This window comes from Phodopus roborovskii, unplaced genomic scaffold, assembly GCF_943737965.1.
Source record: "Phodopus roborovskii unplaced genomic scaffold, PHOROB, whole genome shotgun sequence".
In the NCBI taxonomy this organism is placed as follows: domain Eukaryota; kingdom Metazoa; phylum Chordata; class Mammalia; order Rodentia; family Cricetidae; genus Phodopus; species Phodopus roborovskii.
Genome location: NW_026125278.1, coordinates 1896287 through 1911187, shown reverse-complemented (window position 1 = coordinate 1911187; position 14901 = coordinate 1896287). Strand labels below are relative to the sequence as shown.

Sequence of the window (14901 nt, the reverse complement as noted above, 5' to 3'; positions counted from 1 at the left end):
CTTCATCAGCTTTGGTCCTATTCTAGAATTTTGCTTGAACTTCTAGAGAGAGGGTCATGAACTTCTGTGAGGTGTATTTTTGTTTGATACACCACTTGGCTAACACTTGTCTTTTTCACATTTTAAAAGCCAATTCAAAGGGTAAGAGAAAACTGCAAATTTCTTTTGGAGTGTTCACGGAACATTATTAATGTTTGCTTGTGCATAAATTCTCTGGGCAAAAAGAAAAACTTTCCAGAAGTAGGAAAATGTGTTGTTGATTTGGACTTAGAAAAATAAGCCGAAGATATAGTGTCTGAATCACTTTTGGCCTCTGCTTTCCATGGCTGTCTTCTAGCGTGACGACAGATTTAACTTCTGCCTATTAGGGTTAGCGATTTTCACCTTCCTGACAAGCGAACTTCAGAGTTTGCACTTCTCGCAGTATACAGAAGGCTTTCACAAAACCGGGCGGTAGTCACTGAACTTGCATCGCCAGGGATCCAGCCAAAGCCTCTTTCTTTCTATTTTTAGCTTAGATCAACTGCGGGTCAATTCAAGTTTCTGCAGAGTGAAAAGCGCTCCAATACAAAAGAGAAAAGCGGAAGCCTAGATCTTTGCCCTTCAAAATCTCCGGAGACTACACCCACCGAAACTCCACCGGGGAATTTTTTTTTTTTTTTTTGAGGCGGCCACAGCCAGCCCCAGCAAGTCCCGGCGCCCGGGCCGGGAGACTGCACTGCCTGCTAGGCGCGGCCCCGCCCAGCCCGGTTTTGGGGTGTGGCCAGACGCGGAGGGGGCGTGGCCGGCCTGGGGGCGAGGCGGGGCGAGCGCGGAGGCGGAAGTTCCCGGCCGGCCGGAGTGGGACGGCGCAGGCACTGGGAGCCACTTGTCAGCGCTGCTCGGAGGCGGAGGCTGCGCCGCGAGGGTCCGGAGGTGAGCGGGCGGCGGCGGGCGGCGGCGGGGCGCCGTGGTCCGCGCGGGGCGAGGAGGAGAAGCGGGTGGCGGGCTGTTGCGCGCCGAGGGGCGGGAGGAGGACGGGGCGCGCGTCCCCCGGGGAGCCGCGGCTCTCCAGGTGCCCCGGGTGCGCGCGGCGGCGGAGGTGGGAGAGGACCCCCGGCACCCGGCACCCGGCGCGCGGCGGGATGGAGCCCCGCAGCCCGGAACAGTCGCTCGGAGAGCCGGGCGCACCAGGGGCCGCCCGCCCAGAGCCGGGGCAGGCGGCGAGGGGCAGCAACCTCGGGCTGCGGGTGCACCGGCTCCCCGGGAGGCTCCGGCGTGCGGAGAAGGTGCGCCCGCACGGCCAAGCGGCGCTCGTTTGTTTGCTGGCTTCCAGGCTGGGCAGAAGCGTTTGCTGCCCCTCCCTTCAGTGTTTGCAAGTGTGTAACCTGTTAGGGAAAGGTCGCCGAGTGCGGAGAGGAAGCCCATTTAGCAAATCCGTCGCGGTCGCGGGAGTTTTGGAGCCGGTTTACTTGTTGGGGGCTTTTGTCAGACGGTGCTTCAGCTGCGTTTGACAATGAGTGGAAAAAGGAAGGGCGTATGGACTGGGCAGAACTTGGAAAGAAAATTCGTGGCTGGGCTGGGCAGGTCTAGGGTGTGATCGCCGGATCCTATCCCAGGTCCTCCTCCTTGACCCGAGGACGTCTGAACCCGCCTGCCACGGAAACTGCTGGCTGGGGAACCTTATTTGGCCAACAGGGCTAGGCGTGAACCTCAGCTGGGAACGTCTCCTCTGCTTTCCTCCGGTGCCTTAGTTCTTCAGCCCTCCCACCACCATATCTCAGTAGGTGAAAAGAACCTCTAGATAGTCTTCTTTAATTAAAGGGCTTGTCACTCGGGGTAGATCGCTCCCCCTTTTCACTCACCAAGGAAACTGACTTAGAAGTGTGGGAAACCACGTCCAACGTTCCTCACTAGCTCTAGGTGGAAGGCATAATTTAGATAGTCCCTAAAAGAAAATCCAGCCAGAGCTTTGCAGAAATTCCAACAGTTTTACTTGTTTGAAAGCAGAATAAGCTGTTATTTCCTGCCTGTTCTGTTGGTATTTTAGGGTTTGGACACTAATAACCACATAGGGGAGACTTGGAAAAGGCCAATAAAAATATTGCCATCGCTTAAGGATAGAATATTTTAACACAAATGAATTCCAAATGAAGCTAGCAGAAGAGGAACTTAGAGAGGAGGCAACCGGTTTTATGCAGTGGCTGACCTGGCCCCTGCTAGAAGATTTAATAACAAATGGGAGAAATCAGAAAGGGATTCCCTAAGAAAAGGGAAGTTAATGGATGTGGGTTGATACATACATTTTTCTCCTAGGGAAGAATGGGACCGCAGGAAGTTCAGTATAACTTTCACATTCTTCCCCTGGCACAGTTAAAGATTAAAAAAGGACAGTGGCCTGTCAAGTATCAGTTGGCTTACAGCTTTATTTGTACTATATGTCACTACCAAGACTGCCTCTGCTGGCCATTCTCTACAGCTCTTGCTGAGATCTTTTTATAAGGAGAAGGCGATTTCGTGTGGCATGTTATTCACTCCCTACCATTTGTTTTCACCTGCAGCTTCACTGTTTGACTTCTGGCGTCCTGTGGGTGGGTCTCTTTGTGTGGCCCCTGCTCACCACTGCTGTCCTAAAGTGACCTCACTGCGCAGTAGCCGTTCAGGACAGCCATCCCACCTGAAAAGTTCTGCAGTGTGCATTATCCCTGAAGTCATTTTTCTTTAGGAACTTGGAAGTGTTGCATCATTTCCCCCTTTTCAGGAGAAGGGATCTGTTTAAACGCCAGCTCCCCGGTGGAACATGTGCTGCCGAATTTGATCTGATGGCTAGACATTTGAGTGCATTTAATAAGTAGTATATTGAGGTGGTTGACTTAACAGTTCATTTTCTAAGCAGGTCTGAAATATGTTCTTGTTTGTTTTTTGCATTGGGAATTTTACCTAAGGTCTCATAAATGCTAGGCAATTTATATAGCTCCCATTGAGCTACATTTCCATCCCTCAGAGCTTGGTTTTGACAAGTGTCTTTAAAGTTATGAAATCATATACCTACCATATTTTTTAAATGGGAGAACTGTATGTCCTTAATATTTTCTTTTCTTTTCTTTTTTTTTTTTTTCATTTTTTAAAGAGGGAACAGCTCTCATTCTTCTCAAATGCCTCCTAATTACCAGTGGGACACTCAGGTAAATTTTAAAAGAGCTATACTGGAGTCATTGTGAGTTCAAGTACAGCAAGACAGGGGAAAAAAAGAGGGCTACATTATGGCAGTTTTCTAAGGTTTCAATTTAGCGTCATTAAGGTTGATCTTATACTTTAGTTATGGTTATTGTAGCTTCATTTACTCTGCTTTTCTGCATGATCTGTGAGGGTAAAAGAAAACAAAGCTTCAGACTAAAATACAACCTGTTCTTGAATATAGCCTAGCATTGCCTTTATGGAGGAACGATAAGGCCTTAGGTTCAACTCCCAGTACCAGTAGCAAACAAATAGACAAAAACAACAAAAATTTTAGACACACATCATACTTCTAAGAAAATCTGAACTGTTAAATCAGCAGCCTATCTTTCCTGCCTTAATATACTTTTCCACCTTTTAAATCCCACTGAAATTTCTATTCCATTACACCAAATTCAGAATCACATGTAGATAATCTGAACATACTGAGATTAAAACAACACTTTAAATTCCCTTAACTGTGGAAAATACCATATTCCTGTAGAAGAAGCTCACCTCAGTTTTAAATGATTTGTCATTTAAAAGACACAAATAGGACCATCAGATCTGTAGTACCTTTAATATGTTCACATAACTGAAGTGGGATTAAAGTGTTCTTGTTGATTACAGTTAAAAAAAAAAAGGATGCACAAGATGGAGGGAATAGGAAAATCACATTGACTTACAATTGAAATAAAATCTTGTTCTAGTCTGGGCATGTAATTCTTCCAGTGAAACATTAAGGTTTGTCTTTGGGACTCCACAAATTTGGTTTTGCAGTTTATAAATCTTGGCTGATGTCTAAAAGTGCATTCTGACAGGGAATTGACACAAATTGAGTGTTAATTAGCACATCGATTCCTTTTCCTCAGCTAAACTTAATCAAGAGTTTGCTAGATATAACCCGTGTGTCCTTTCATCCCGCCCAAAAATACCAAACAGTTTTGTTGGCTTGAAAGGCAGTGCATTTGACATGTGTAATTTGGTTTCTAATAGACATTTCCATTAACCATCTAATTTTCTTTTGTAGTTTCTCTCATTGTGTTTGGAACTGCACATTGAATCCTTGGAACCATGAGCAACTACAGTGTGTCGTTGGTCGGCCCAGCTCCTTGGGGTTTCCGTCTCCAAGGTGGCAAGGATTTCAACATGCCCCTGACAATCTCGAGTGTAAGCAACCTTTACAGATGTTACTATACACACTCGTTCACTGTTTGGTCCTGGGACCCTCAGGACTGTGCCGGTGAACTCTCTGCTGTATGCCCCACTTACTCCAGTTGTAGGAGTTTTCCCCCTCTTACCAGGGTTGGCTATCTCGTGAAGATGCAGAGAGACGGTACTTATCAAGGGCAATTTTAGTTCAGTGCAGCTTGTTTGCATTTTTTTCTGACATGAGCAAAACTAAAACAGAAAACATCTAGCCACGGAGCCACTTCTAAGGTTTTGAATTGCCCCTTGTTCGGGAAATTCTCTGGGTTTCAGTTGTTTCTTCAGAAGTACTTTTGTGGCATCGTACTGTCAAGTTTTAATGGCTCCTTTCAGTTCCAAAAGCTGTCCATTAACACTAGCGGTCATGACTGGTTTTGGTATTGTTTCCTCACCTCATATTCCGGGGGAGGTAATAGTTATGAGTAAGATGGAAAAAAGCTACCTGGATCTGTGGAGAGAATGAAGGGTGTGGATCTCCAGCTAGACTGTCGGCCGGTGAATAGTTGGGATTTGACATTTTACCTCATTTGGGATTTAGTTGAATGGTGTGTGTGTGTGTGTGTGTGTGTGTGTGTGTGTGTGTGTGTAGACACAGAGAGAGGGAGAAGGAAAAGGAGTGGGGGTCAGTAGAGAGACTGGTTGAGAGACTCACTGTGTAACCCTGGATAGCCTGTAGGCTTTGAATTTACAGAGATATACCTGCCTCTTCCTCCCGAGTGCTGAATAGAGGTGTGTACCATCATGCCTGGTCTTAGAATGACTTGGTGATTCTGAGAAAGGAATAATTATAACTTTTACTGTCAGGGACATTTTCACTCACCAGTAGGTAATTATTACTATTACTTATTTGCCTAACTTGCTTTGTGTATATATTTGCATGTCTGTATGTTGATGTGCACACTCTGGACAGGCTGGACAGGAGGTTGGACATCAGCTATCACTGTGCCTTACTGCTTTGAGATAGGGACTCACTGAACCAGACTTCCCCATCCATTAGGTTGGTTGGTTTGTGAGCTCTCTTGGGATCAGCCTGTCTCTGCACATTGACACAGCCATGCCTGACTTTTTATATGGGTGCTGGGGATTCAAACTCTGGTCCTTTGGCTGGCAGGGCAAGCATTTGTACCCACTGAGTCATCTTCACAGCCTTCTACTTGCATAACTTTGTAGAGACTTGTTGCATTTTCTTATAAATATGAACTTCATTTGTTGAAATGCTAGCATGTTATACATAGTTCCCATGCCTTGCTTTTCTGCTGTAAGTTTTCTTAGCATCACCATTCTCTCTATATCATTTTTCTTTCCATCCCTCCTTGTTTCTCTTCCTTCATGCCTCGTCTCTCTCTTCTTCCTTCCCTTCTTTGCTTCTTTTCTCTGTATTCTTCTTTTTTGACTTTTGGGCTAGTGTCATGCTGTACCAGATCCTCCTGTCTCAGCTTCCTGAGTATTGGGATTATAGGTATGTGCTGCTACACCTGTCTCTGGAATTCTTTAGTTACATATGCTTATATATACATATACATTATATGTTATATATATATATATATATATATTACATGTAAATATTTTTGTATATACTTTGTTTCAGTACATAGTAAATCCTACTTGATTTTGAATATTTTAAGAAATGTTAGTGCCCCCGGCTTATTGCAGATATCACAAATCCCCTATTTTTTTTTTCATTTTTTTTTTTTTTTTGAGACAAGGTTTCTCTTTGTAGCTTTGGAAGCTGTCCTGGAACTAGCTCTTGTAGACCAGGCTGCCCTCAAACTCCCAGAGATCCGTCTGCCTCTGCCTCCCGAGTGCTGGGATTAAACGCGTGCGCCACCACTGCCTGGCAGTTACAAATCCCCTCTTAAGTAATGGAGTTCCATTGTTTCTTGGCAGTGAATTTGCAAATAACTTATCTTTAACTTGTTGCAGATATTTTTCCAGATTCTAGTTAATCATATTTTTCAGGAAAGTGTATTTAGATAATATATAAGTGCTAAGACTTTGTGCTTAGTTTTAAGTGTGAGGTATCCATGTGAACATTTTAGTCACATGAGGTAGTACTTACACACTGAAGATCCGTGATGAGGGTGAAGTAGCATGGTTTTATCTTAACTTTATCTTACTTTAATGTTTCACTTCCTATTTTAATTTGCTAAAGAACTTTGCTTAGTTTGAAAGCTTCTTACAGTATCCTTCAGTCGTGCCTGTATGTGTGTGCACGAGCATGCCATGGTACGGGGTACAAGTCAGAGGACAACTCGTAGGAGTTTCTTCTCTTTCCACCTGTGAGATCCTGGGCCTGAGCTCAGGTACCTTTACCTGCTAAGCCATCTCAACACCCTTAGTTTAAAATATTTCAGGCTTTTCTGAGGAAAGGTTCAGAAAAGAATTGGTACCTAAGGGAAACAAACTCAGTCATTGCCTTGCTGTTTGCCACTAAAGATGTAAAGCATACTTTTATCTGTTGTGTGGTGCCAAGACTTATAGAGTTTCATGCACTTCAGTTCCCTGGCAGACAGGCTGAGATGCCTGAGATGTCAGCATCCGAGTTGTGATGCTGACACAAGGAACACTGCATACCTCCATACATGCCCTTCCCTGGCACAGAACTGCTTTCCCTGTGTAGACAGAGTGCTAATTAAAGGATTTTGAACATACTGATTAAAAGCGACCACGATAACAAAGCTGCCGAGTTATTTCTGTTCTCTTACAAAAGTGTCTGCCATCTCCTGTGACCTTTTTGGGCCTGTGCAGTGGGGCATGCAATTCATTCTGGAACTGGACAGGATTGGGAGGGGAGGGAGGGGAGGAGAGAAGGGAATGTTGGCTCAACTGGGCTGCAAGGCTCTTGGCCTTTTAGTGTAGTTATTTTTAACCCCTTGTATGGTTTAGTTTAAACACTCCCAATAACAGTGTCCAATGAAAATTTGTGCCTAATAATATTTATATTGCGTCAAAATTGTTAATATCACAAATGCCTTACTTATTTTAATGACCCCTCCGATCATATTTATTCTGCTTTTTTTATATAGAATTGCTGGAGTTTTTTTTTTTTCAGTGACTATGAGGTTCTTTAATTAATAGTGTTAAGAAACACTTACAACCTGACAGTATGCCTGAAAATGTGTAATTTAATGATTCTCGCATGTAATGATGCATGTGAAAAAATTAACAAAGGTTTAGTACATTAAAACCTCTCAATTGTTGTGTTTTGTAATAATATGTAATCAAAATGAAAGGTATTTCCTGGCTTGATACATTAAATCCCTCTGTTTTATTGTTATTATTTTTACATATGTTAAAAGTGAAAAAGATGAAAATAGAAGAGCAACCCAGAGGCTTGAACATCTTTATTTGTAGAATTCAGAAGCATACAGTTTTTCCTGTGATGAGATGTGAAAGCCATTTTCATTTCTTAGAACACTGGAATTTTGGGATATTAACTTAATTTTGAGGTAAATAAGCCACTGGCAAGGACTTGAACATTCCATTTCCTTGAAATTCTGTTGTCCTAATGTACAAATATGCCGACCTGACCTGGTTCATAAAGAATGAGAATTAAAAAGTTGTCATTTCACTGCACTTTATTGTGTAATATTTTGTGGGTGTCTAAGGTAGGCTTAGCAGCTCCTGCTGACTTTTCTAAACGAAGACAAAAACACGTCCATGCCATTGTCTTCAATTTTCTCTTTAAAATGAAGTGTTGCTGCTGGAGTTTGCTGGCCGCTTTTTATGACCCTATGTTTATGGGAATAGCCCTGAAGCCATGGAATGTGGGGATGGGTTTCTTTGTAGCAGTGTGGGTTTGTTGGTCTTTGCCAGTATATTTTATAAGAAGAAATAGGAGACTGGTTGCACAATTCAAGGCTATATTTTGGCAAGCTGTTTTTTTTTTTCTTGGTGGAGTTATAAGGACTTTTTGTATATAAGCTTCTTTTCAGTTCGTGGTCTCAAAGTTGCAGTACTTTGCTGTATGTCCTTATCTGAAGTGTGTGAAGTGTGGCCCAGAGCATCTTTCTTTATTACTAGTACTTGGACCTCTCCCATGATCTGCCGGTTCTCCACTAAACGTGTTTTAGAAGTGGCTTTAGAAGAGTAGAGTGAGGGCTGATTTTTTTTTTTTTTTGTATCTTTTTTAATACTTTATTGACTTTGACTCGCAAGGGTTAGAGGAGAATAAATTGGTATAAGTTCAGACACAATTTCATTTGGGCTTTAAAAGCATAAGAAATAGATCATTTTCTCAGGTATGGAACTCAGTTTGGGGATATGTCACAGAATACAGAAAGACAGTTGTGGAACACTGGGCTGGGAATTTATGTACTTGGAAGCTGTAGGCATTCCTCCTAGAAACTACTGAAGAAGATAAGAAGTTTTGGAAAGTACAGAATTAATATGGTAAAGAAATGAGCACAGTTCTGCCGGACTGGACAGTGTGCTACGCCTATCACGTGACGGTATTTGATTGAATGACAAACACGCTGGCCAGTGTTTTTCAGTTTTCGTGGGTGTAAATCGTTTGGAGGGATTTGCTTCTTCTAAAGGCATTAATTGAAGTGACCCTCACAGGATGGAAGTTGAACTCATCCAGGTTTCCTGTCATTTTTTTTCAGTGTGCCATCCTTGCTTGACTTCCAGTTGAGCTGCAAATGCAGTAAATGCTTCTGCACACAGGCCAGCTGCATTCGCTCTCCTGGGTCACAGACTGGAACACCCTTCAGTCCCTTCAAGCTGAAGGGACTGAGAGAGCTATCTTACTTTGAATGAAGGGGTCTATTGTTAGTCTAAAGCTGAGTCATGGTGCCCAGTTACACAGTTATTTTACTTTGTGTAAGTACATAGTGTATATTTCACATGTATGTTCATTCTCTGCTTTTAAATATTAGTTGCTTTCTTTCTTTCTTTTCTTTTTTTTTGTGGGGGGGTGTCTGCTCAGAATCCCTACTTGGCTGATGTGTGGTTTTCTCTTTTGTGGTTGCAAATGCCAGCCACCTTAAGATAATTCTGAAGATAGTTTTCTATTGTAAAGGAATGAAGATCAATATATTTTATTACAAATGAGTAATTTTCAGTAATTTTAAGCTTATTTACTTTTTACCAAATACTGGTTTTATAGAGACATTGTTTTTAAGGGGAATTTTACAGGTAAGGACTCTTTTTATCTCATGGACCAAAGTAAGAATAGCACTTTACACTTAAGTAGAGAAGGGTTTTCATTACGTAGGAGGGAGTGTTACTCACGTACGTGGAGAGGGCTGCTTGACGCTTGTGGTTTGTGTTGGTCAGTTCTGAGACATTTTGGTGGTGGTGGGCAGGGTACATATGGATATGCAGTTACCTGTTGCCTTTGTTTGTAGTTGTTCTTGCTGGGATTGTCATTTCCTCAGCCTGAGTCTTAGCCTTTTCTCCCAGTTACGATTGAATGAAGGAAAAATCTTGATAGGATTTTATTTTGCCGAAAAAGAGCTTTTCTTTGGCATCTTTGAGGGGATTATTGCGCTTCAGTTTTGGTAAGTGAGACTCTGCAGTGAAAACAGAGATCTAGTATGCAGTGTGAAACTTGACGAGTTGACTGTCATGCGGAATATCAGTATCTGTCCGTGTGGAAGTAAATGACGTAGAAGAAACGAAAGGGAAGCATTAGTCTGAGTCACTAAGGGCGGCCATGTCCCTGGTCCTCAGCTACTTCAGATGCTGAGCAGCTGCCCAGCCACGCTGAGAAGGCAGCTTTGATTTATACTATGGAAGAGACAAAATCAGTGCTTAGGTAATACATCAGATGGACACACTAGTTCACAGCGAAGTACACAGTGTTTAAGTGGACTTTCTTCTTTTCCCCTTAAAGAAACATTCATTTTTGCTTCATGTCTGAGTGTTGTTGAGCACGTCTGTGAGGGTACTGCAGGTGTATCTGGAACCCACAGAAGCCAGAAGAAAGTACTGGATTTCCCTGGAACTGCAGTTAAAGGTCTGTTGTAAGCCGTCATGTGGTTTCTAGGAATCAAACCTAGGTCCTCTGCAAGAGCAAATGATCTTAAACGCTGAGTCATCTGTCCAGTCCTTAAGCCGAATTCCTTAAGTTTTATGTTCACCTTGCCCATCCCCTTCACCTTTTTTCGAGTTGAGTAAGTGGGGTAATCTATAGTTTGTGCAGATACTCTGGTTTCTTTTATAGCCCAAAGATATGTCCTCATCCGCTTATCTGTCAATTACTGGGACACAGTCCACCCTGCTTGTTGGCATTTAGGAATTTAGTACTCAGGGCTAAACTGTGGCAGCGCGTGGCCCCGAGAGGCCTCAGTGTAGGAGCATAAAGTGAATGTTGTGCATTAACAGGAAAGAAAGAAAAGAGAAAATAGCTGAGACACAGTCAAATTTGATATTTAAGAAATCTTGTTTAGCTGGGCATTGGTGGTGCATGCCTTTAATTCCCAGCACCTGGGAGGCAGAGGCAGGCGAATCTCTATGAGTTCAAGGCCAGCCTGGGCTACAGACCTAGTTCCAGGACAGGTTCCAAAGCCATATGGAGAAACCCTGTCACCCTGTCTCCAAAAACCAAAAAAAAAAAAAAAAAAAAAAAAAAAAAAAAGTCCTGCTTGATGCTTTTACCCCTTACTGCTATGAATGTTTTCTTCAGTAAAGCATTCATGTAGTTTAGAATTTAAAGATATGAATGCTGCTGCCCTGTTACTTATTTCTTTATGAAACATCCAGTTTTAGCAATTTCTTGCATATACATCTGGAGATAATCTGTCCATGCATGGAAACAAGCACATATCCCCCTCTTAACACTAATACCTTTAAGAAAGGAAAGTCTTGGCTACACTGTGTTTGGATATGTCACAATTTGTATAAGCAGTGTCTATCAGTGCCTCCCTCCTCTCCTCTCTCTCACACATATACATACATTCTCTCTCTCTCTCTCTCTCTCTCACACACACACACACACCCTAGTATATTTGTTAGAATTCCTAGAAATGGAACAGTAAGATAAAGGCTGGTATACGTTTATAATTCTGTTGGTATTGCAAAATATCTCTGTAGAGACAGGCCTAACTGTGATATGAGGTTGCCTGTTTCCCCATACCTGTGCTGGCATGAGTCTCAACAGACTTTGATCTTTTTCAATCAGATGGGCCGAATTCCAGCTGTTTCTCCTTTTCAGGGTTTAATTGCAAGTGGTATACTAAGATTTCTCCATCTTAAAGTGGTTCATTATTTTCGATTTGCAATCAAACATATGACAGAAAACTGCCCTGCCTTTGGAAATAACATTGTTAATTTCTTAGGGATTTAAAAATTCCTTTATCCAGAAATTTTATTAATAATTATTTTCCTCATTTGTTTCTTTTTTTCTAAGCAGATTTCTCTCTGTTACCACAATTCTCCTGACATATAGCAGAAAATGATTGTGTGTGTGTGTGTGTGTGTGTGTGTGTGTGAGAGAGAGAGAGAGAGAGAGAGAGAGAGAGAGAGAGAGAGAGAGAGAGAGAGTATGCGTGCTGGGCACTTGCATCCATGCCTGTGGAGGCTAGAGGTCAGCAACTGATGTATGCTTTCTCAGCCGTCGAACATCTTATTTTTTGAGACAAGGTATTCCTCTAGCCGTGGAGCGCACTGATTTGGCAGGGAACCCAGGGATCCTCTTGTTTCTGCTGCTCCAGGGTTACAGGCACATGCTAGCATACTTGTTTTTGTGATTTGAAATGTAGGTGCTGACCTTAGATCCTCATGCTGGCCTGTCAAGCACGTTACTGACTGCTGTTTCTCCACTTTTATGGAATGATTTTTGACACAGCTCTGTCACAGCTGTTTGAACAGTTAAGCAACCCATATTTAAGAGTTTCGAAGTTGTTGACCTTTGGAGTTTCTCTAGCTGTCTGGTGAACTGCATGGTTTTGAATCCCACTCTTCTGTAGCTCTCCTTGAATGAGCTGTGAAGGTGCTGTCCATTATAAGGTGCTTGGTCAGCTTGTGGGACATAACAAGTTCACCCTTTGATGTACTGTTGTAAAATTCTTAAATGTGAAGAGTTTGAATTAAAGAACCCCTCATTTCTGTGAGTTCTTGCATGTGCAGACATATACACCACACACACACACACACACACACACACACACACACACACACACACAAATGTACACACACACCCACACCACACATACACCATACACACCACACACATGCATGCACACGCACACACACAGATACATAAACCACACAGATACACACCACATACATCACACACACACACACACACACACACACACACACACACACACACACATACACCACTAATGATCCTCAAGTTATTTTTCAGTTGCTATCAATGCCACAGATATATTTTAATTTACCAAAAGAGGAAGTGTTTATTTTAATAATACTAAAAATTGAACACCATTCACCATTAAGTGGACACAGGGTCTCAATATTGTGACTGTTCTGTGGGGAGTCTGTGTTGGGATTATCAGCTTCTAGAAAGGCTTTTTTTTTTTGGCTCCTTGCTTTCTAGACATTGCTTCCGATGACTGAGCATCACTCTTTACTTTTAGGACTGTGATTGGGAGCCAGCACATTGTGGTGGGCACACATATCATATCAAAATGAGGACACAAGATAGACTGATGTCTCATGATCCTCTTGAGGAGTGTGTCCCCAGTGACCACATGACCTCTTCTAGTTTCTACGGCTTCCCAGCCATTCCAACCTAGAAGCTTGTTTCTAAGATATGGGCCTTTGTGAGACAGAAACAATCCAAATTAAATCAGGTTCAGTTGATAATCCATAAAAACAAAACAAAACAAAGCAAAAACCAGTTTCTGAGACATTAACTTCTCTAGATGGTTAAATTACGACATTTAGTCAGAGGGGCCTGTGGATATGTTCTGCAGGTATTTTTCCTGGAGGACAGTGATCTTCGGAGACCAAATGCTTACCTCTCATGGAGGACATTTTAAGAGCAGTCTGGAGAAAGGAATCTCTAAATACAGCACCAGCATGGTCACCTGATTTTCTTGCTTTCAGCCTTCCCCTTGAAGTTTCTGTGCTGTTGACTCTATTTTACAAAGGGTTGTTTGTGATCCTCTCATGCTAGGATTTTCTGTTGTGTTTATATGTACCTCTTGTCTGTTTTAGCTGGTTCTTGTTACCTCGTCTCCAGTTTCTAGTGTGATAATTTTGATGTTAGAGGAGACTAGAGTGCTTGCAAAACTCAGGCTTACCCTCTTTTAGTCTGGTTCTTTATTCTCAGGAGGACACCTTGCCCAGGCAAGAATTACTGAATCTTCCCTTTAATCCTACCCTATCTTAGAACTCTTAAGAGTGTCACATTATCTGTTAAATTCTTGTTTAGCTCTTCCAGCTGGCATCCATGCTTCATATAAATGAACCCATTGGATACAACTGAGTTTACAATCCAAAATGTCAACTTTGAACTCTCAGATCTGTGTTCTCTATTCGTTGTGCATACTACATTTATTGTTCCATGTTATTTTTGATGCCCTACCTGTTCTTTGAGCCCCCCCCCCCCAAAAAAAAAAGGCTAGGTGCTCTTTAAAATGTCTGACTAGTCCCCCTCACTTGGGACTCCTTCCTTTCCTGTATTAAACTGTATATGGTGGAAATGTGCTAACTTTTATTGAGCCTTTGTTCTTGTCTAGGTCCTATTGCAGATGCTTTGTTCATGTGCAACATTTCCAGTGGAAAGTATCTTCATTTTAAATCACGTAATTTATAGATGAAGAAACATGGAAGTTAAATAATGTATCCTAAGTTACTTACTAATAACCAGATAGGCCCAGGACTTGGAACCAGTTGAACTAAGTAGAAATAATTCTTTTAATCATTATACCTTATCACCAGGGACAACAGAGTATGTGTGTGTACATTTCACAAAGAATAGATACTATTATGTTGGGTTCGGTGGTGCACACCTCTAATCCTGGAGATAGAGGCTGGTGGATCTCTGAGTTTTAGATTATCCTGTTCTGCATGGAAAGTTCCAGGCCAGCTATGCATAGTGAGCCATGAAGACTCTGTAACATTTGAAGATGACTCTTGTTGGAAGTAAAAGTATATTTAATATGTATTTGTTTTGAGAAGTTATTTGTAACACACTCATTATTTCTTTATACTGTTACTTGCACACTAATTGCATTTTTTCTGCTGCTTTAACTTTCCTCTGTAAGAAGAAGCTTGCTCCCCCAGATGGTTTCCGTTTTCACTTCCATGTGATGTTATGACCTTTTCCACTCTAATAAAGACATGCTGTACACACATTCAGGAGTTGTTTACAAGTTTTTCTGGTAGCACAGTTAAGAGCATGCCTCTGAGACACAGTGGATGGTAGGTTGTTTATCCTATATCATATCTGTTGTTTTGGAAAATGTTTTAAAATATGTCTATTATTATTATTAATTATTATTATTTTGTTTTGAGACACGATCCCATGTCGCCCAGGTTGGCCTTGAACTTGTTAGGTAGAGGAGAGTGAGCTTGAATTTT

The 14901-nt window shown here is 42.1% G+C and overlaps 1 protein-coding gene across 5 annotated transcripts in view; it reads left to right on the top strand.

Moving 5' to 3' along the window:
• The first annotated feature begins 794 nt into the window (after window positions 1–794).
• Pdlim5 (PDZ and LIM domain 5) overlaps window positions 795–14901 on the top strand; it is a 157978-nt gene continuing 143871 nt past the window's right edge. For all 5 annotated transcript variants that reach the window (XM_051194613.1, XM_051194606.1, XM_051194605.1 and 2 more), the window contains exons 1-2: window positions 795–915; window positions 4226–4365. In XM_051194613.1, coding sequence (XP_051050570.1) covers window positions 4270–4365 — 96 coding nt within the window. In that variant the 5' untranslated portion in view covers window positions 795–915; window positions 4226–4269. The remainder of the gene's footprint in view (window positions 916–4225; window positions 4366–14901) is intronic.